The following is a 23,927-nucleotide window of genomic DNA, read 5'->3' on the forward strand; positions in this document are numbered from 1 at the left end:
CTTGCTCCTCAAATTGTGAGCTTGTCAGAAATCTAAAATCATGTCCCACCCCAGACCTGTGGAATCAGAGTAACATAATCTCCAGACGATTCACGTGCACATTACAGTTTGAAAGGCTCTGAATATCAAAGCAGTGATTCTGATACAGGTTGTCCATTAGAATTACCTACAATATTTTTCAAAATCTCCATACCTGGGTCCCACCCTCAGAAATTGTTTAATTGGATGGGGTGGAGCCCAAGAATGGGTGGTTGTTAAAAGATCCCCAGATGATTTTCAAGTGGTGCCTGGAATAAAGATCTTGGCTGTACCACATTTCCTCCAAGACACTGGAAGCTGCTGAGGCTGACTTTTCCAGAGAAGCAGGATGAAAGTGTCCCTGCCCGGAGGCAGCACAGGGACAACGGTCTGGGTGGCTGGAAACCATCTTGGGCAAGCTGCCTGAAAACCAGATTGCAAGATCTGAATGCATTCACAGCTCCCAAAAGCCTGTTTCCTCCAAACAGAATGGGGCATCACCCGCTTGGAACTTCTTTACCATCATCTTATCCAGCTGGGAAAATGAAAGCTTTGGGAAACCAGCAGAGACAGAGAGCTGACAATATTCTCTTTATGTCAAATTTGTGCTGCCATCTCTGCTTGGGCTCTTTATCTCTTCACTCTAAAGAGACTGTATCGAAGGTGTCACTGCAACATAAACACGACAATATTATGACTGCCCTCTTCTTCCCACCCTCTGCTAAAGGCTCCTACAGAAATTGCTTTTGTCTTTTCAGAATTAAATTTCTTTATAAAAATAGTCAGCAAATATTTCAGCAAAAATAAATGTCCCTAAATAGCCACTCTATCCAGTATAAGTCATCATCACCAGTGCTCCTCCAAAATGCTGAAAATAGAGTCCGCGCTCACAGTTCCCTCCAAGGAACGTCCTTGTTTAGCTAACCTAGTTAGAAGCTGTGAGCTTGTGCTTTTGGGTCCTTGCATTTTTAAAATAATCTTGTCTGAAAACTTTCTTTTCTCCTGAAGGAGGTTCAGGATATGCAAATTTCCAAGAATTGGGAGCACAGAGTGGCCCTGCTTGTGTCAATTCAGTCCTTGTTTGCAGACCCCAGTGGGGGTGTGATGTGAGCTTATACCAGGGGCAATGTCTGAACAGAGGCCGCTTTGAAACCCTACAGGATGCTTCCTTTGGGCTGTGTCTCTGCTGGCAGTGTCGACAGGATCGGGTTAGCTGCACCAGTGTACTCCAAGGACCCTTGTCCCTTCCCTGCATTTTTGTCACTCCCTTTAGAGCAAGAGCTGTGAGGACAGTTCCTGTACTTTAGTCTGATTTCTGCTGTGATCCAAGAAGAAAATAGGCATGTCTTTCACCTGTTGTGGAAAGAGCACACCTGTCACAGAGAGGGGAAGGTGTCCTCGCAGCTGAACTCATCGGCTGACTAAAATTCCTGGAATGGCAGCAGTGACCAATGCACTATTATTTGCTGGGCACCTTCCCAGTTTTAGCTCCAAAAAGAACCCTCCCAGTCCTGAGCAAACACAAAACTCGGTCACCTGAGGTGACAACCCAAAGCTACCTCTCCTGAGGCCTGGAATAGTAGCCTCAGATGAGGTATCGTGATGAAATTTTATAACATTTAAAAAAGATTTCATGTGCACGAATCAGATAGGTACAGTTATTAAGCAAACCCCATTGTGGGGCAGGGGGAGGGGTAGATCCAGCTGCTGTTTCAGGTGCAAAGGGCCAGAGCTAGAACGAGGGACCCTACCCAAGGTAGCCAGCTGTTGAAAGCACCTGGGAGTTGATGCAGGAGCAGAACAGAGCCAGCCTGAGTGAGAGTGGAGGTGAAAGGGAAAGGAATCTTGCAATGGTCATGAGCTGGCCATAACTGCAACCTCGCAGCTGGCTTTCCTGGCCCAGCTGGCTATGTATGGATGAGTCAGGCAGCTGCTGACTGCCGTGCAGAGGCTCTTTAAAGACTTAAAAGGAATGAAAATTGTTAAAGCATGTTCTCCTTTATTTTAAGAGTAATACATTCATAATGGGAAATATATAGAAAAAATAAAAGAAAATTAAAATATCACATAAAATCACTGCTCTGAACAACCCATTTTAAATATTGCTGTATATTTATTTCTCCCCTAAAAACCCAGGAATCACTGTGATCCAGTCCTGGAACAGTTTGGAGAAAAAAAAAATCTCTCTCCAAAAGTGATCAATAGCAACTGAGCTCTTCACTGGAGATTCTCAAAGAAAATTCAAGGAAATACAATTTATAATCTATGGAAACACAGATTTTTTTTGCCCATTCTTTCTCTTGCCATCTCCCTGTAGCTTCCCCAAAAGTGCTCGTAACCCTTCACTCACAACTACCAACAAAACCCATCCTAAATCCTGCCACCTGGGTGTTTGTCTCTTGTCCCCCACCTCCTTTTCCTTCTTCTTCTAAGAGACTCTGTTCTCATTCCCAATATTAAATTATTTTAACTTCTTTCATTCCTTGCAATTCATCTTTTCTTTCTACCTATTTTCTCAATTCTGCTTGGAAGAGTCTGAACTTGGAGATCTATTCCTTCCCCTGGAAATTGTAGGACAAGAGGCTATGCAATTAATGATAGAATATTCTTTCATGTGTGAGGGAAGGAAAAAATATTGCCAAGTGCTCATAATGTAACATATTTTAGAAAAAACAATCTACAAATGTTTTATATGCACTTTTTACAAAACTAATACTGTATATGTTATTTTATATTGTGGTCTATAAACTTTATATTCCTTCATTTATTCATTCACTCATTCATTTAGCAAATATTTATTGTGGGCTTATTATGGCCAGACACGCTCACTGGGGAAACAACAACGAAGAAAAAAAAGACAACACACAAAAAAATCAATGCCCTCATGAAGCTTAGTCAAGTGAGAAGAGACTGATAATATAAAAGGAAGGACATTAGATATTATGCTAAAGGTAACGAATACCCTATACTTTTTTTAAGTAAAGTGAAAATGGGTCAGAAGCGCTGGGTAGAGGGCGGGTTAGTTCTCAGCGAGGTGAAATATGGACAAAGACTTGGATTAGAAGGGGGAGAAGCATACAGATTAGGGGGAAGGTTCTTCTTGGCAGGACAGCACAGGTGGTACAAAGCCCTAAGGCAGGAATGTGCTTGGCATTTCCCAGGAATAACAAGAAAGCCAGTGTGGCCAGAGCTGGACACACTGGATGAAAGAGAGAAGTCAAGGATAGCTTCAAGTGTCTTGGCTTGAACAGCTACAAGAATGGAGTTGCCCTTAACTGATATGAGAAAAATGGCAGATGGAGCAGATTCTGGTGGAAGTACCTGGGGTTTAGTTTTAGACATGTTAACTTTTAGATGTCTCTTAGCCATCCAAGTGGAGAAGTAGGAAATATAGTTGAGAAAAATATTTTTGCATGTTACTAAATAATATTTGAAAACTCTATCTTAAACAGGTAATGCTTTTCTTATAAATTCAAAAAGTACAAAAATGTATATAATGAAAACTAAATTTATTTCCCTTTCCCTATCCAACCACTCATTTATCCTCCCCAGATGCACCCTCTCTTACAAATTTCTCAAATATCCTTCCAGAAACAGTCTGCATATTTTACAGGTATACATTCTATTTTTTTCCCTCATAAAATTTTCAGCATTAATATGCACACAATTTTTCACTATGCTGTTTTCACTTAACCAAATATATTGCAGCATTTCTATATCAATAAGGATAAAGCATTGGCATCTATACAGTTGTATAATTTTTAATTTTTCATTGTATAATACATACAATATGTTAACAAGGCCCCTATTGATAGACTCATAAATTTTTGTTGCCAATTTCTTGCTATTATAAGCAGTATTGAACTATACAATGACTTTGTATATATTTCATTTAAATGTGCAACTACATTTCTAAAATAAGTATCTAAAAGTGAATTTTTGTTGAGTCCAAAGATATGTGAATTTTTACTTAGTTAGATATTGCAAATTTCAGTTTGGCAATATATAGGATGATGTTTTCCCAGATCCTCCATGTGAAGAGGATGTGCTATCACATTTTTTATAATTTTCTATCTGACATTGCAAGACTGAAAAAATTAAAAATGCATATTATACTATAGTCATATTGTTTGTGACTTCTATATTGTACTTTAAAAGGCTTTCCAATCTCTGAGCTTATTTTTTAACTCCTTTAGTTTTAAAAGTAAGTTATAATTTTATTTTTTCATTTAAATCTTTGATATGGAATTAATTTGAAGGTGTGAGGTAGGGATTCATTTTTCTTTTCAAATAGCCTTGCAGGTGCCCTAACACTGTTTATTCCTTAATAAATATATTTTTCTCCCTGATGAGAAGTGCTACCTGTAAGACGTAATAAATTACCACATGGTTTGGGGTTTATTGCTGAACTTTCTATTCTTTTCCAGTTTTCTGTGTAGCAAAATACATATCTTACATTAATTTAATTACTCTGATTTTACATTTTATTTTAATATTTGGTAAGATTAACCAGCCCTCATTACTTTTTTTTTTTTTTCAGAAAATTTCTGGCTATTCCTGCTTAAAAATTTAATTTTAATGGTATATGTTATTCCATCATATGGTATCATAATTCTATTATTTCATCATAATTCATGAGCTATTTCCCTTTTGTTGGACACTTAAGTTGTTTAAAATTTTTTTGCCATAATCAATAACACAAAACTCTTTCTGTAGCTCAATTATTATGTAATGACAGGTTCTAGGAAATGGGGGTGATTGACTTTGAATGATTAGAAAAGTCTCGGCATATCAACAATTTTCTAACCAGAGACAGGAGTGTCAATTTACTTTCCAACTCGTTCTCTAATAACATGCTTATATCACTACACTTCTGTAAATACTAAATATTTTAGGGCTTTTAAAAAATTTCATTTTGTATTTGAAAAAAGATGAATATTTAATTTTTCATATGCTTATGGAACTCTGATGTTCCTTCTGTGAATCATCAGGTCAGGACTTTTGCCCATTGTTATATTATATGCCCATCTTTTTCTTAAGTCTTTAAAAGATGATCACATAGTAAGGTTACAAAAGGAAACCTAGAAAGAAAAATATTCTCATTTATTCATAATACTCTCACTTGAAAGTAGGGATTGGCAAACCAGCCCAAGGGCCAAATCCAGCTTGCAACTTGTGGTTGAAAATAAAGTTTTATTAAAACACATTCATTCATGTACTCTGTATGTTTGCTTCCACACGATAACAGCAGAATTGAGTGGTTATGACAGAGACTAACTGTTCTGCAAAGCCTAAAATATTTACTCTCTGCCCTTTTACAGAAAAGTTTGCCAAGCTTCACTTTAAAGAGTTATCTAAACTTGTATTCCAATGTGTGTGTATTACAGCCCCTGTAATGATTGTTGAGAATCAATTTCAAATGTTCTCTTTTCATTTGGTCATATAGAGTTTCTGATTTTACCACTTAGTCTATGTTCTTCTTATTTCCATGGCTGATTAATAACCTATCAAGAGGTGATATCCTAAGCGGCTTGACCATTAATTATTTGTCTCCATGCTGCCTTATTCCTAAAAGTGTTAAGTCAGTGATTATCCTCCTATTGTATAACTGTTTATAAATAACACTGCAATTATAAATAACAACTTCACACATAACTTTTTTCATGTTTTGAGTGACATCCATTGGGAAAATATCCAGAAATAGTATTTGAAAAGCGATTAACAATAAAAATGAAAGATCATCAAAGTGACCATATCCTTTGACCCTGTTATCCTATTTCTGGGAGTGTTTTCCAGTTCAAAAGAGCATAAAAAGGCTTTTATTCTAGGAATAAATAGCACGAATACATGCAAGTATCTAGAGAGGGTAAGAGAAGGAATCTAGTACTGCTAGGGGCATATTCTATGCCAAGTAATTTATGAGCAATGTATACATTTCCTGCCATTTAATCTTTACAAAACCTTTTAGAATGGGTATTGTTATGCCCACTCCTCACAGAAGAGACCCAAGGATAAGAGTTTGGGAAATTTGCCCATGATTAACACAGCCAGCAAGTAGCAGACCCAGGATCCAAACTTAACCTGCCTGTCTCCAGAAACAAGTGCTCTTTCCACTACAGTCTTTAAAGATACGCATGGAAGTGCCCAAGTGTCTAAAACAGTGTCTAGTGGACCCTTAGCAGCTGAGAAGACAACAGATACAGACAGCGATGGCAGTGTGCTCCATAGAGAGCCTCAGCCCATCCCTCAGCCCATCCTCGCCCTAGTCCTCCCTTTCTCACTCTCTCCGCTCCTGAGCTAGTTGAGCATAAGCTTGGCTCCTTTTTCTCTCCCTGCCCTTACCCCTCCCAGGTTCCTGGCATGTCTGGGACCTGAGGTCCCTTCTCCCTGCACTCTCATGCATCTCCCAAACGCCTTACCCAGTAGAGCCCCCTTGCACCCTGCTTGGTTGGCCAGCACCCCATGGACATGCAGCCTTGACCTTGGCATGGGGAGCCTCCACTGTGTCAAGCCCAACACCCAGGCCTCTGAAGACAGTTATTCAGGTAGGACAAAGGGAGAACAGGGCCAGGGAGGGCAGGAGAAGTTTGGGTGCCCCTGGGACGTTTGCCATTTGATGAATGGGATTGACAGTGCGTGCATGTATGTATGTGTGTGCATGCTTTAATGACTCTGAGTTATGGTGGGGTGTGTGGCTGTGTATGCATGTGTGGTTTAGTAAATATGAGTGTCAGCATGTACGCATGTGTGGGCAACACGTACATTATCTGCATGTGTGTGCTTATATGTATATCGGGGACACCTTTTATGAATGCAAAATGTTAGTGTGTGTAAGCTTATCTGTATATGCTGTCATGTAGATGGGAATAATTAAACTAGATGTAATGTCTTTTGCTTCTGAGAATGAGAGGGTACCAGCAAATATATACTTTTTTTTAACCTAAGTCTAGGTGCTGAGATTCTTGAGCATGACTGCTCCCCTGGGCAAGAGTGTCTCAATCTCAGCACTATTGACATCTCCACGTAGGTAATTCTTTGTTGTCAGGGGCTATTCTGCACGAGGTTTAGCAGCATCCCTGGATTCTCTCCTCCAGCTGCCTTTAGCAGCCACCCCTCACCCATTGTGATAACTAAAAATATCTCCAGACTTTGCCAAGCATCCCCTGGGATACGAAATCATTCCCTGAGAACCACTGTCCTAAACCATCATTTTCATTTCTGGCTGCATGTTAAAATCATCGCTCAGGCTCAAAAAGATCAGTGGCTTTCAGGCAATAGTGGGGAGGGAGGGATGACTAGGCAGAGCATAGAGGATTTTCAGGGCAGAAAACCACTGTATATGATACAATAACAGCAGATGCATGCTGCTATACATTTTTCTATACCCACAGAACACACAACACCAAGAGTGAACACTAACGTAAACTGCAGTTTTGGGTGATAATGATTTGTCACTACAGATTTATCATTTGTAAGAAATTCACCCTCTGGGAAGGGGGCGTTGATAATGAGGAGGCTGCACACTTGCAAGGATGGGCGCACATAGGATATCTCTGTACCATCTGCTCAATTTTGCAATCAACCTAAAACTGCTCTAAAAACTAAAGTCTATTAAATAAGTACATAACAAATAAAATACACATATGCAAAAAGAATGCCCAGGCTCCACTGGATCAATTCAACCAGAATCTCTTGAGCATTGCTAATTTTTAAAAGATCCTCGGGGGTTTTCTAACAATATTCTCATGTGCAGACTTCGCGGAGAAAGCTTGCCTTAATCCAGGGGTTCTCACACTTGAATGTGCATCAGAATCCCCCGGAGGCTTGTCAAAACTCAGAATACTAGGCCAGGCATGGTGGTTCACACCTATAATCCCAGCACTTTGGGAGGCCGAGTCAGGTGGATCATGAGGTCAAGAGATCGAGACCATCCTGGTCAACATGGTGAAACCCTGTCTCTACTAAAAATACAAAAATTAGCTGGGCATGGTGGCGTGTGCCTGTAATCCCAGCTACTCAGGAGGCTGAGGCAGGAGAATTGCTTGAATGCGGGAGGCAGAGGTTGCGGTGAGCCGAGATGATGCCATTGCACTTCAACCTGGGTAACAAGAGTGAAACTCTGTCTCAAAAAAAAAAAAAACTCAGAATGCTGGGCCTCAAACCCAGAGTTATTAACTCAGGAGGTCTGGATGAGGCCTAAAAATCTGCGTTTCTAACAAGTTCCCAGGTGATGCTCATGCAGGGACCACACTTTGAGAACCACTGCCTTAAAACAAAAAAAACAATTTGAAAACTTAATAGCCACAGGACAACCTGGATAGCTTACTGAAAATGTACACTTCTGTGTCTAAATACCCTGATTCTATGTATCCTGGGTAGGGTCCAGGAATTAACTTTTTAACAAGCTGTATCCCAGATTATTTTAAAATGATGGAAAAACCTAACCTATGCAGAGTTTCTAGAAAACCCACTTTGGGGAACTCTGCAACGTCAGACAGAAGAGCAACAACAGTGGGATGGCTGAGGCCCGTTTTCTGCAAACAGTCTCAGTTGGGGGTGCTGCTGGGGCTGAGGCACTAGGAGAGCCATCTCTGCAGCAGGAGCCTAGAGCCCAGAGCCCAGGAACATCTCTCACAAACTTAGTGAAGCGGGGGGAACTCACAGGTCCAGGTCGAGCATAAAGGGACCACAGCCAAACGCTCTAGGATTAAAGCTCTTGGAACACTAAATGAAGAGGACCTGATGGCCGGTTCCCATTGCCTGCTGCTTTGCTCCCTGGACACTGCCCAATTGATAACTGACCTTCATTTCCCAAGGCCTTTACTCACCCTTTGTTTCATTTATAGTACAGTGGAGGCAGGCACAAAAATGGCTGATGTGTAGTCATGATGTCTCAGCCAGGCATGGCCAGGCACACATAGAAGACAGAAACCCTCGCCTTTTATGTTCTCAGGTTCTTACCCACCTCTCATATACCTGTTTACCCACTGATCACATCCATTCTTGCTTGTGTACAACTCCCCTGGTCTCTGTCCTTGCCATTTACTTTCCTGTTTCCATCCTTACTTGGGTTTCTTAGATTTGACACAGCAGTCTCCTGGCTCCACATGTGGCTTCACTGTACAGTAATGGAGAATGATGTAGCCTTGGGCCAGCCTGGGTGTGGCCCTCCTGGTGGGATCCGAACACAGGACCCAGTGCCCCTGAACTATTGCCTACAGTGGTCCCATGACCTGACACGTGACAGTGCATGCATAAAACACCAAAGTTACTTGCCTTCAAGATGTTGTAATCTGGGCCAGGTGCAGTAGCTCATGCCTGTAATGAGTTGGGAAGCCAAGGTGGGCAAATCACAAGGTCAGGAGTTCAAGACTAGACTTGCCAACATAGTGAAACCCCATCTCTACTCAAAATACAAAAATTAGCCTGGCCTGGTGGTTCATACCTGCAATCCCAGCTACTTGGGGGGAGAATCACTTGAACCCAGGAGGTGGAGGTTGTGGTGAGCCGAGATTGCATCACTGTATTCCAGCCTGGGCAACAGAAGGAGACTCTGCACCCCCTGCCAAAAATAAAAGATGCTATAATCTGGATCTGAAAACCAGGATGGAATGAGCAAGGAAAGAAAAAGACATGAATATTAAAATGTTAGCGATAACATAAATATTTGCAGATAATGTTGTTACCCACCTTGAAAACCCAACATACACCATGGAAACACAACTAAAAGACATATCAATAATTTTACACAATAAATGCACAAAAATGAGTACTTATCCCATACACCACTGAAGTGGCATCGTTGTCTGGGGTAAATACCCAGGGTTGGTCATCTTGCGCTAAGATTAACAGGAACACACACACACCTATGGATGGGTTAAAGAGGAGAAAGTTTAATAAGCAGAAGAAAGGAGAGAGTAGCACAGCTGTCTTGTGTGAGAGAGACACTTCTGAGAGGGGAAAAGCGTGGGCTGCAGCCGAGTTTATAGGCAGGCTTGAGGAGACAGTGTCTGATTTATGTAGGGCCCGCAGATTGGTTCAACCAGGTGTGACGTTTACATGGTTTACATGGTGCTGGTGGAAGGCTGGTCACCCCCACAATCTTATTATGCAAATGAGCTTTCTACTTGGTCAGCTGCCATCGTGTCTGCTCCTTGCTGTACATGTGGGTGGCAAGGAGGAGAGAAGATGGAGCTGCCATTTTGATCATGCCTATTCCCAGGTAATTTCTTCCTATTGGCACAACTGCCGGCATTCACCTGTGCAAACTTCTAGCTTGCTTGCCTATATCTGCAGCTCGATTTTACAAGCTGCTCTTTCTTAGAAAAGAAAATGATTTGGGGGCTGCTTTTCATTAAAAGGAAAACCTTATTGAAGACTAACATACCCTCAACATCTTTCTAATTTCTTCTTAACTCCTGTATCACCACCAATAAGAATTAGACAGCATAATGAGAAAAGGAGCCTGTTCACAATAGCAATGGTTAGGAAAAACTTCAAAAGGAATAGACAGGTTTTGTAGGTTTTTTCCCCTTCTGACACCAACCAATTCCAGCGCCAATTGGATATCTAACATGGAATTCAATTCTGACACTAACTACCCAGAGTTAGCACCAGACTCCACAGGTTTAAGGACTCAGTCCCACAGGACCGTTCTCACTTCAGATGCCAGCCACAAGTATCAGGTCCCCAGAGTCCCCACACTTCTGTCTGACTTGGTTACAAGGTCAAGGAGTCCCACCTTCTTGTGCCCTAACTCCAGGTTCAATAATTTGTTGGAAAGGCTCGCAAACTCAGGAAACCACATGATATGGTTTGGCTGTGTCCCCACCAAAATTTCATCTTGAATTGTAGCTTCCATAATCCCTACGTGTCATGGGAGGGACCCAGTGGGAGGTAATTGAACCATGGGGCTGGGTTTTTACCATGCTGTTCTTGTGGTAGTGAATAAGTCTCATGAGATCTGATGGTTTTATAAAGGGCAGTTTCCCTGCACATGCTCTTTTGCCTGCCACCATGTAAGATGTGCCTTTGCTCCTTCTTTGCCTTCCACCATGATTGTGAGGCCTCCCCAGTCATGTGGAACTGTGAGTCCATTAAACCTCTTTTTCTTTATAAATTACCAAGTCTCACATATGTCCTTATTAGCAGTGTGAGAATCGACTAATACAACACATAACATACATTTACCATTTCTGTATAAAGGATATGACTCAGGAACAGCCAAAACAGCAGAGATGCCTAGGGCAAAGTGTGGGTGGGGTTGGGGAGAGTTTCCCTGCCCTCTCTGAGTGCATCACCATCCCAATACTTCAATGTGTTCACCAACCCAAAGCTCTCCGAGCTACACTGTTTAGAGGTTTTCATGGAGGTTTCACGACACTGGCATGTTGATTAAATCATTGGCCATTGATGAGTTGCTCATTCTCCTCCTTGGAGGTTGGGGAGGAGCACTAAAAGTTCCAAGCTTCTAATCAAGGCCAGTTCTTTATGGAGATAAGCCCCGACCTAAAGGCATCTGGGAGCCCACAAAGAATCACCTCATTAGAACAAAAGATGCTCCTATCACCCTTATCTTTCAGGAAATTCCAAAGATTTTAGAAGCTTTATGACAAGAGCTAAGGACACAAATATTACTCTACTATTCCTCAACAAGATGTATATAGAGAAGGTCACAAATCACTATTTGAAGAGCATTAAAAAGACTTCAATAAATAAAAGAACACATTGTGAACTTGGATTAAAAGTCTTAATCTGTGAACACATTAATACTCTAAGAATTAATCTAGAAATTTAACACAATTTCAAAGTCTCAAAAATAAATTTTTTGAAACTTAACTAAATTGACACCAAGCTTTGTTTAGAAAAATGCATGAAATGTTGAAAAGGCAGATAATGTAAAAGAAAAAGTTCCAGTATTTTTGTTGTACTAGAAATTTGCTACATAGATAATTAGAAGTAATATCTTACTGGCAAAGAAATACATTCATGAATAATAAAACAAAGTATATATAGAAAATCAATGAATGATGAATATGTAATCGCAAACCATTGGTGATGGAATGAATATTCAAGTCATGCATAAGTTGCTTGGGGGAATAAATTAATTCCTTATTGCTGACACCAAACAAATGCTACATGGTTTAAAATTTACATTGTAAAATAAAATCATAAATGTGTTACCAAAAAAATTAGAAAAAATTTTATAATCTTGCTAGCAGAAAGAACTTTTAAAGCATAAAATAAAAGTTAGATGCTATAAAAGACATGATTGAAAGATCTTCAGCTAAAGACACCACAAATAAAATGAAATGACAGATGATTATTTGAGGAAATATTCCAAACTTATATGACAAATAGGTGAATTTTAAAAAGATGAACACTCTAGTAGGAAAATAGACAAAGGATATAAGTAGACAAGTCACGAAAGAAGAAATACAAATGGACATTAAATGCATGACTCAATGCTTAAGTTTATTCATAATCAGAGAAATGAGTGTTAGATCAGCAAAGAAGCATTTTTACCCAAGAGATAAACAAAATATAAAATTCAATGATTCAATCAACCTGAAGGCTATTTGTGAACTCCCCATGTTGTCCGGATTTAAGGGATGAGGAGGGGGATGAAGGAAAGATGGAGGCCTTGGGGCTTTAATTGGCAACAAGATAAGAGCTGGGTCCTGTCAGGGCTGTGCAGGAGCAGTAACAACCAGCATCCACCTTTATGGGGCTGGGTGCCCTACTAAGCTCCTTAGCATGCATTTTGTTTTTGGTTTTGTTTTGAGACAAAGCTTTGCTCTTGTTGCCCAGGCTGGAGTGCAATGGCATGATCTCGGTGCATCCTCCACCTCCTGGGTTCAAACAATTCTCCTGTCTCAGCCTCCCTAGTAGCTGGAATTACAAGCATGCCCCAGCATGCCTGGCTATTTTTGTATTTTTACCATAGACAGGTTTCTCCATGTTGGTCAGGTTGGCCTCGAACTCCCGACCTCAGGTGATCTGCCAGCCTTGGCCTCCAAAAGTGCTGCGATTACAGGCATGAGCCACTGTGCCCAGCCCATGCATTTGATTTTTAATCCTCACAGCCAGCAACTCTATGAAGTTGGAGCTGTTATTACTTCCATTTCAAGGATGAGGAAACTAATGTTGTTGTATTCATTTCCCATTGCTTCTTGATATGGTTTGGCTCTGTGTCCCCACCCAAATCTCATGTTTAATTGTAATCCCAGGGTTGGAGATAGGGTTGGGTGGAAGGTGATTGGATCATGGGGTGGTTTCTAATGGCTTAGCACCATCTCCCTAGTACTGTCTTGTGATGGAAATCTAGTTATTTAAAAGGATATGGCACTTCCCCCTTCTCTTCCTTCTCCTCCAGCCATGTAAGACATGCCTGCTTCCCCTTTGCCTTCCACCATGACTGTAAGTTTCCTGAGGCCTCCCCAGCCATGCTTACTGTTCAGTCTGTGGAACCATAAGCCAGTTATGCCTCTTTTCTTCATAAATTACCCAGTCTCAGGTATTTCTCTATAGCAGTGCAAGAACAGACTGATATATTATTATTACAAATCATCACAAATTTAGTGGCTTAAAATAACACAGATTTCTTATCTTACCGTCCTAGAGGTCAGAAGTCAGCAATGGGCCTCATTGGGCTAAAATCAGTGGGACAGCAGGGCCATATTCTTCTGGAGGCTCCATGGAAGAGGCTGTTTCCTGGCCTTTTCCAGTGCCCACAGGACACCCACATTCTTTGGCTCCTGGCTGTTCACTCCGACCTCCACCTCTTTAACTCCAACTCTCTTGCTGAGGTCTTTTTCTTTTTTTTTTTTTTTTGAGATGGAGTTTCACTCTTGTTACCCAGGCTGGAGTGCAATGGTGCGATCTCGGCTCACCACAACCTCCGCCTCCTGGGTTCAGGCAATTCTCCTGCCTCAGCCTCCTGAGTAGCTGGGACTACAGGCATGAGCCACCATGCCCAGCTAAATTTTTGTATTTTTAGTAGAGACAGGGTTTCACCATGTTGACCAGGATGGTCTCGATCTCTTGACCTCATGATCCACCCACCTCGGCCTCCCAAAGTGCTGGGATTACAGGCTTGAGCCACCACACCCAGCCTTGCTGAGGTCTTATAAGGATGCTGTGATTACACCAGCCCTCCCCTCATTCCCCAACAACCCAAGATAATCTCCCCTTCTCAAGATCCTTAACCACATCTCCAAAGTCCTTGTTGCCATGCAAACTCGCATCTTCATAGGTTTCAAGAATTAGGATGTGGACATCTTTGGGCCCCATGATACACCTATGGAGAGAAGTAAAGTGCCTAAGATCACAAGCCACCAGGTCCCAGGAACTGTGTAAACACGGAAAGTAGGAGGACAAGAAGAGGCTTGTTCCAAAGAGACTCTGGCTACTTCACAGTCCCACCAGAAGGGCAGTGCTCTATGCCCAGGAGCAGCCTGAGCTGCTCTCCCTGCAGGGCTACCAGCTACCCTCACTCGTCTTCCCAGGCCTTGTGCATCCTTCCCTGACCCCTGAACAACCTTAGGAAAGTTCTGGAATGCCTTCTCCTAGGTTTCCACTGTAGTATGGAGGCACTTTTCTTACTGCGTGGCTCAATTTCCTGTCTTTCTCCCAGATATGGACTGTGAACCGAGACCACATCTGCTCCTCTCTGTTCCCAGGATTCAGTACAGGAGTGTCAGCTTGTGCCTTCTGCTCTGTATGACCTCTCAGAACCTACATACTTCCCCCAGTCACCTTAACAAAGACTCTGTCTACATCTTGACCAGGAGCACCCTAACCCTTTATCTAGAACCCAGGCTCAGTAAATAACAAATGGATGTCATCCACTCATCTGCCCCCTCACCCTCTTTCAATTCTCATCATAGTACTTACCACCATGTGAACATGTTCTAACTTATCAATACATTAATTTTTCTTTCCTTATCAAACTATAAGCTCCAAAGTGGCAGGAATATGTCCTGCCCTGTTGAGAGCTGGTACTGAACCTGGCACTTTTGGCAACAGTAAGAGCAATAAGAGTAACCTATAGGGTGGTGCCTCTTGGTGACATGGGATGGATGAAGGAATGCATGAGTGAGTGAATGAATGACAAAGTATACATCAGAAAATATAGCATTTCTAATGAGAAAGTCACTGAGATACATTTCTTTCTTTTTTGTTTTTGTTTTTTTGAAAGAAAAAGGGAAAGAGAAAGGGAGAGAGAGAACAGGAGTCTTGCTCTATTGCCCAGGCTGGAATGCAATCTAAAAATAGGTATTAAAAACCTCTTTTATGCAGATAATTGTACTTATCAGCAGAGACAGAAAGGGATAAGGGAAGAAAATAACAAACAGCCAACCAATATTTCATTTAAGTCTGTGAAATGCTGTGCAAATGCTGAAGAGTGATTTTCTTCCAATTATGTGGTCACTTTCAAAATAGGTGTAATGTGATACTGTGAAAAATGTATGCTCTGTGGACCTGGGGTGAGGAATTCTATAGATATTCACTAAATTTACTTGTTGCAGGTCTGAAATCGAATCATAAATGTCCTTGTTAATTTTCTATCTCATTGATCCGTCCAACATGTGATGTCAAAGTCTCCCGCTATTATTGTGCGGGAGTCCAAGTCTCTTTATAAGTTATGGAGAACTTGTCTTATGTATCTGGGTGTTCTAAGATACATTTCTCATCCATTCATGAAAATACGAAAGTTGAGTGATAGATGCTGATGCCAAGACTGTGGAAAACGACTCTCACAGATTTCGGTGCCTATACAGGATGAGGAGCCGCTGCCGCCGCCCCCAGCTCCCCCGCCTCAGGTCACTGCAGCCAGAGGGCTCCAGAAGAGAGAGGAGGCACTGCCTCCACTACAGCAACTGTACCCACGATGCAGAGTATCAAGTGTGTGGTGGTGGGTGATGGGGCTGTGGGCAAGACATGCCTGCTCATCTGCTATACAACTAATGCTTTCCCCAAAGAGTACATCCCCACCGTGTTCAACAATTATAGTGCTCAGAGCACAGTTGATGGGCATACAGTGAACCTGAACCTGTGGGACGCTGCGGGCCAGGAGGATTATGACCACCTCAGTACACTCTCCTACCCTCAGACCAATGTCTTAGTCATCTGTTTCTCCATTGCCAGTCCGCCCTCCTATGAGAACGTGCAGCACAAGTGGCATCCAGAGGTGTGCCACCACTGCCCTGATGTGCCTATCCGGCTGGTGGGCACCAAGAAGGACCTGAGAGCCCAGCCTGACACCCTACAGCGCCTCAAGGAGCAGGGCCAGGCACCCAACACACCACAGCAGGGCCAGGCACTGGCCAAGCAGATCCACACCGTGCGCCACCTCAAATGCTCAGCCCTGCAGCAGGATGGTGTCAAGGAAGTGTTTGCTGAGGCTGTCTGGGCTGTTCTCAACCCCACGCCAACCAAGCATGGGGGGTCCTGTGTCCTCTTGTGACCCTGGCACTCGGCTTGGAGGCTGCCCCTGCCCTCCCCCCACCAGTTGTGCCTTAAGGACTAATTCCGGCACCCCTTTCCAGGGGGCTCACTGAATGCCTTTTTCTCTGACTGCCTTTCTCTCCTTAAAGAGGCCTGCAGAGAAAGGAACTTTGGGCTCTGCCCTGCTCTGCTTGGGAACACCGGGTATTCTCACGAGCTCACCAAGCCAGGGTTGGAGCCCTCCCCAAGGGGCCAACCCAGTGCCCCCTCTCCCGTTTTCCACTACTGACCAGTTCATCCAGCTTTCCACACAGTTGTTGCTGCCTATTGTGGTGCCTCCTCAGGTTAGGGGCTCTCAGCCATCTCTAACCTCTGCCCTCGCTGCTCTTGGAATTGTACCCCCAAGATGCTCTCTGCCTTCTCCAAGGAGGGAGCCACAGAATCCTGAGGAGAATGTGCCCTAACCTGTTCCTCTGTGCCCAGGCCTTATGCATTCACTGACTGACTCAGCCCCCCGTGCTTCTGGGGGCCTTTCCTACTCCCATCAGCATCAATAAAACCTCCTGTCCCCAAAAGAAAAAAAAAATTCTATCCCTATGGAGAGAATTCGGAGTATCTAGCTAAACTGCATATATGATTACCATTTGACCCACCAAACCCATGTCTAAGAATCTATCAAACTGATAAGCTGCAAAAGGAATAAATTACATATGCATGTTATCCATTGCAGCACTATTTGTAAGAGCCTAAAGGAAAAACGAAACAGTATGCAATTGAGTTCTTTATAGTGGTAAAATGAATGAGGGGGACCGGAAATTCCATTTCTAAGAATCCATCCAATAGAAATAAAAATATGTGTTTATACAAAGGCGTGTAGGTCAGGCACAGTGGCTCATGCCTGTAATCCCAGCACTTTGGGAGGCAGAAGTGGGATGATCACTTGAGTCCAGGAGTTTGAGACCAGCCTGGACAACATGGTGAGACCTCATCTCTATAAAAACTTAAAAAACATGGCCAGGCATGGTAGCATGCACCCGTAGTCCCAGCTACTTGGGAGGTTGAGGAGGGAGGATCATCTGAGCCCAGGAGGTGGAAGTTACAGTAAGCCACGATTACACCACCACACTCCAGCCTGGGTGACAGAGCAAGACTGTCTTAAAAAAAAAAAATCAAAGACATATGTATGGATGTTCATAGCAGCATCATCCATAATAATCAAAGACTGGAAGTAATCCAAATGGCTGTCAACTGGTTAACAGATAAACAAAACATGGCGTTGTTGTACAGAGGAGAACAATTAGGCAATTAAAACGGACAAAGTACAAATACACACAACAACACGAATGAAAAAGAACACAGTGAGTGAAAGAAACCAGACGCGAAATACCATATGACTCCTTGAAATGTTTAGAAAAAGCAAATGTCTAGAGACAGAAAGCAGATCAGTGGTTGCCTGGGGTTGGGTTGGGAGTGGGATTGACTGCAAATGAACACAAGGGAACTTTTGGGAGTGGTGAAAATTTTCCAAAACTGGGTGGTGGCAGTGATTGTCTAACGCTACACATCACTAAACTCAGTGAATTATACACTTGCAATGAGTAAGTTTTATGACATGTAAATTATGCCTCAATAAAGCCATTAAGCAAAAATGACTGAGGAAGACTGTGATCAGCTATGGAGTAATCTGCAGACCATAATACCGAGTTTTAAAAAGTAAACAAGGTGTAGAACAGCGTACTGAGTGAGCAAACAAGTGCAATCATCAATGGGTGCTAAAACTTTTAGAAGGGTTGTAAGGGATCTTTAAAGTTGACGGGTTTGTTTGACACTTGAACTCAGGGATTAATTTTACATATTAAAGCTGGGCCAATCAGACATTAGGTTGATGTCATAAGAAATACTCAGTGCCACCTGTGACCTGTTCCTGCCAAAATGAAAGCTGAGCCGGAATCTAATGGAGTCTCCAGAGCAGTGGTTCTCAACCAACTGGGGGTGATTTTGCCTCCCAGACATCTGGCAATGCCTGGAGATGTTTTAGGCTGTAGAACGTGCAGCCAGGAATGTGCTACTGATAGCCGGTGTTTGGAGGCCAGGGATGGTGCTAAAAGTCCCTCTGTGCACGCGGCAGCCCCCACAGCAAACAGTTACCCAGCCCAGAACACCAACAGTGTGGCGTTGAGGAAACCCTTCTCTAGAGCTAACTCACGTATATACGGGAGGCCAAAAAACATGTTAAATAATATGAGGATGAAATCAGCCAAACCTAAAATTCTAGAAATGGTATAGCTCATATGATCCACTTTCTCCAACAAATGCAGTAAATGGGATGAAAATGGAGAGAGCAGGGGGCACTAAAATAGATTTTTTAGAGACATAAAAAAATGCAATGTGTGGACATAATTTGGATTCTAATTCAATCGAACAAAGCAACAGTAAAAAAAATCTTTTGAGACAGTGGGGAAATTTGGACACAGGCTGAGTGCTATAAAGAACATGTTATTAATTGTGTTCAGTAATATTAGTAGAGTGGTTATGTTTCTGGAAGCCCTTGTTATGCATATTAATTACTTATAGGTGAGTCATACAGCGCCTGGGATTTGCTTAAAGAGAGTACTTTTCAAAGGGCAGGCCGTAGATACCTGAGGGAATCCCCAAAATTATTTCAGAGATCTTCAGAGTCAAAACTATTTTAGTAACCACATTAAGATGTCCCTGACCTTTTTCACTGCCTTGACATTTGCACTGATGGTGCAAAAGCAATGAGTAAAACTGCCGATGCCTTAACAGGAATCAAGGCATTGGTGTAGAACAGTCCTAGCAGTCACTGTATTCTTTATAGCTACCTATTCAAAGTAAAAAAAAAAAAAAAGAAAAGAAAGAAAAAAATTTAAAAGGTCAATTTCACTTAAGAAGGTACTGGGCCGGGCACAGTGGCTCACGCTTGTAATCCCAGCACTTTGGGAGGCTGAAATGGGTGGGTCACCTGAGGTCAAGAGTTTGAAACCAGCCTGGCCAACATTAGCTGGGCGTGGTGGCTCAGGCCTGTAATTCCAGCTACTCGGGAGGCTGAGGCAGGAGAATCACTTGAACTTGGGAGGCTGAGGTTGCAGTGAACTGAGATCATGCCACTGCACTCCAGCCTGGGAAACAAAAGCAAAACTTCGTCTCAAAAAAAAAAAGAGAAGATAGTGCATGAAGCAATAGGAATTATTTATTTTGTTAAATCTTGACCTATCAGAATGTATTTGTTAAGTATTTCATGTGACAAAATGGGAAGAATTCATAAAGCACTGTTAAAAGGTGCCTTCATTTTCCATCTATGGCTCTATGTGAGGTCAGATTTTCTTCACACATTTCAAACAACAAATTGTAACCAATTGAATGTAGAAGCAGACACAAGAATCCAGCTTTGGCTAGGTGCAGTGACTCACACCTGTAATCCCAGCACTTTGAGAGACTGAGGTGGGTGGATCACTTGAGGTCAGGAGTTTGAGACCAGTCTGGCCGACATGGCAAAACCCTGTCTCCACTAAAACTACAAAAAGTAGCCGGGCGTGGTGGTGAGTGTCTGTAATCCCAGCTACTTGGGAGGCTGACACATGAGAATCGTTTGAACCCAGAAGGCAGAGGTTGCAGTGAGCCGAGATCACGCCACTGCACTCCAGGCTGGGGGACAGAGCAAGTCTCTGCTTCAAAAAAAAAAAATTCTCTATCGAGAATCCAGTTATATTCCAGTAAACCAGATAGAAAATAGATTTGTAAAAATATAAAATAGTGCCACTCTTCTTTCTATTGTTTTGTAAAATATATTTTTTTCACTTAAAACATGTCATTTATATGAACATGCAATGAGTATTACTATTATTTTTAAATGAATTAATAAGTAAATATTGTAAAGTTTCTTTAAGTATTTAATGTAAATATAAATAATTTAGCTGACAAAAGCTGTTTGGATCCTCCATATTTTTTAAAAGTGTAAATTAGTCTTGAGACCAAAGAATCTGACAAATATTGCTTTAAAATGATCTAGAAATAAATGAAACAAAACCAAATGAAAAAACATGGCAGGGAAAATGAGACAGATTTGATGGGATTGAATGGAATTTGAGTAATAAATGCACAGGATTCATTGCACTCTTCTCTCTCTTCTCAGTATGTTTTGAAATTTCTGTAATAAACAATTTTTCCAAAGACAGCATTTTCTTCACTAGGATGTTAAAAACTACATCTGCATGTGATTTCAGGGCCTGGAAACCCAGCCAGAAATAAGAAAATTATCGGTAATAAATACAGAACCCCAGTCTTTTCTAAGGATGCCTAAGGTGGGGAACATGGAGGGTGACAAGAAAGCAATGCTAGGTCAAGTCCCCATCTGGGCCCCTGCCTCTCAGGTAATGGCAGGGGTGTCCCTGATAGCCACCTAGTGGCCCCAGGAAAAGTGACACTGTTTAGGAAGTGGGGAGGTCTGGGGTCTCTTCTCTACACCACTGGAAATGTGCTAAGAAGCACAGACTCTTATGTGGGCCACAGTTGGACTAGTTGAGCTTTGAGAGCCCTTCCAGCTAAAGCATTTTGTGCAAAGTGATCTCTTGGTCTCACGAGTTTTCATTCATTTAGTAATTGTATGTGTTCATTGTCTGTCAAGTCTCAGGGTCTGCCTTGTTCAGGAGAAGAATATAAAGCAGAGCAGCGTCTGTGACTTCTGGCATTGGGAAGACCCAGATGCTCCTGCACACCCCTGTCCCCACCTTCTTATTCCAAAACTTCCACCATTAATGTAACTAGTGCCTCCATTCCTTTTGACAGAGTCATCACTGACACCTTAATAAAGATGTGATTCTGACCTTTTCCAAAGATAGAAACCAAAAAGAGGGATGGGTCTGTATGGAAGGCACTTTGATTTGATGGCTCTGCAGGTTGTCTTAATGGCGGTGTCCAGGTGTGCATGGATGTGCAGCTCAGAAGAGCGGTCCCAGTGAGAGAGGGAGATTTAGGGACCATCCACATTGACAAGGCAATGATGATATGGACGTGGATGAGTTCAGTCAGGGTCTCAGCAAACAGAAGGAACCAGGAGAGAAGACTGAGAAAAATCACACTTGGGGAGAGAAATGTATGAAGGAGACCAGGAAGGAATGGCAAGAGGGTAGGGAGAGGGATACCAGGAAGAAGGAGAGTGTATGCTCAGGGAAGGCGAGGGAAGGTGGGAATAGGCATAGTGTTCAATGCAAGAGGTCGGGTAAGAATGAAAACTAATAGTCGCCTGGTGGACTTGGCGACAAGGAGCTCTTCGTAACCCTGTCCCAAGCAGTTTTATGGAGGAGCAAACCAGCCTAGGTTTGAAATGGGCAGATGAGGAAGTATAAATAATGGGTATAGACTACTCTTGGGAAATTAACAAAGAGAGGAGCTCAGCACATTCAGCAAGGAGTTTTGCTTATTCTTTTAAACAGAAGACATCTGAGTATGTTTAAAACCAACACTGTAATCAGTCTTCTTGATTGGTGGACAGAAGCCAATACATACAGAGAAGTTGATGAGACAGCAAAGATGGTGGGCTATCAAAGGATGGAGAGGCGGAGGAAGCAGATTACAAGAAACACAAACGACCAGCAAAGAACTGCAAATTCAGGCAACAATACGTACTATTTTGCACTGGCCACTTTGGTTATTTATGGATAAGGAAACTGAGGCAAAGATAGGTTAAAGATCAAGACCACAGCAGCAGCAAATAACAGAGCGAGGATTAGAACCCAGGCAGTCTGGCTCCTGAGCCTGAGCAATTAGCCATATTAGCCTTTTCTCTAAAAGCATTGCCTAATCATGCATTTCTATAAATAAATGCCTGTAAATAAGTACATGTACACATACATACATGGAGAAAAGACTTAGATGCCAAAATATGAACAGTGGTTATTTCTGGGTAATTGGATGATAGCCGGGTTTCACTTTCTTTGCACTTTTCTGTATTTCTAAATTTCCAACAAAGGTAGAAGAAAAGGAGAAGTTATTTTTAAAAACAAGCCTGGGGAGGAAACTAGGATGAAGGCAGGGACCAGGCCCCTTTGTTGAAGTCATTTCTTTTGTGAAAGCTTGCAGGGAAGGAGGGTCAGAGCCTGGATGGATGAGCCAGTGTCTTTCAGCAGCACAGACAGGACCAACAGGATGTCTCTTTGGTTTTCCTGAAAGTTGAACCTACTGTTTGGCATCTGCAAAAGCCACAAGCATCTTCCCTGAGGATTGCTGTCTCCAGCAAAACTCCTCTGGCCTATGGGAACCATCACAGAGGCTCTTAGCCTCTCCAGTAAGACTGGTCCCCATGGCCTCCCCAGAAAGAAATCATTCAGCTGCGTTCCCTCTGATTCTGCTCCTTCCCTTGGTTGGAGGTGTGCTTTTCTGGCTCTCTGCAGAACTAAGACCAGGTCAAAGGCCTCCTTGGGCCCCTCGGTAAGGCTCAAGCCCCTTACTGAGGCTTTTACGTGAGCAGATTCTCCATAACACCCATGCAAGGAGCCATTCCAGTGACTCCATCTCAGCAAGCACCGTTACCTCCCCCTGGCGGCAGCTTTTCCTCAGTGCCAAGGGTTCCAGGCCAACTTGTGATACTGTGAGCAGGGAGGGTTTGTGGCCTCAAGGCCATATTTACCAGGCCACTTCTTCAATGGAAGCACACCCCAGACTCTGTTCCTTTTCCCAGAGTGCCCAGCAAAGAGGAAGGAACCAGAGCTTCCGAGCCAGCCCATAAGGCATGTGCCCCTCAGCCCAGCCACGCACCAACCGACTGGTCCAGGGCCCTTGGCTCATCACCCTGTGCCTCAGCGTCCCCTTCCATGAAGCAGGAACAACGTGAGGATTAAATAGGAGGTGCTCTAGAAGCATCACTTCCTTCTCCAGCCACCCATGTCTTGACTCAAGTCCATCCTCACTCATGAAGCCTCACTCATTCCAACACTCCGAGATCGCCTCATTGGCTTACACTCTCTATTGGCCTTGTGTTCATTCCTCCTTCATTCAAAAAATATTAACCAGGTGTTTATCTATCCTCAGTACCTAGTACTGGGTGCTGGGGTACAAAGCTAAAAAGACACATGTTCCCCACCGAAGGATGTAAAGGCAAGGCAAGGATGCAGGGCATAACACCCATGTAGTAAGAAATCTGACCGATCTCCTGTGCACCCATCAACACCCACCTCCTGGGGTGGCCAGTGCTAACGCTTGGGTGTTCCTGGAAACATGGGCACATGTGGGTAATATCATCAAGGACATCTCAATGTGTAAAAAAATCAATTATGTTCTATGTTTTCAGACTTTGTAGACATCCAAGGAATGCTAATAGGATAGTCAGTGACAAACTGGAGGTGGAGGAGGGCAGACGTGGGGTGTGGGACTGGTGTTGCCATGTGAGCTAAGACATTGATGACAGAAACTAATGTTGGGACATGCAGAATGCTTTCCTGTTC

The 23,927-nt window shown here is 42.7% G+C and overlaps 1 protein-coding gene and 1 long non-coding RNA gene across 4 annotated transcripts in view; both read left to right on the top strand.

Moving 5' to 3' along the window:
• The window catches only part of LOC144576609 (uncharacterized), a 122,991-nt gene that overhangs the window by 18,126 nt on the left and 80,938 nt on the right, over window positions 1-23,927 (top strand). The window lies entirely within an intron of this gene.
• Window positions 13,830-17,635, top strand: LOC100386300 (rho-related GTP-binding protein RhoG-like). Its single transcript, XM_002749217.7, has one exon. The coding sequence runs from the start codon at window positions 15,911-15,913 to the stop codon at window positions 16,484-16,486; it is 576 nt and encodes a 191-aa protein (XP_002749263.3). The 5' UTR covers window positions 13,830-15,910; the 3' UTR covers window positions 16,487-17,635.

This window comes from Callithrix jacchus, chromosome 6 (genome assembly GCF_049354715.1).
Source record: "Callithrix jacchus isolate 240 chromosome 6, calJac240_pri, whole genome shotgun sequence".
In the NCBI taxonomy this organism is placed as follows: Eukaryota; Metazoa; Chordata; class Mammalia; order Primates; family Cebidae; genus Callithrix; species Callithrix jacchus.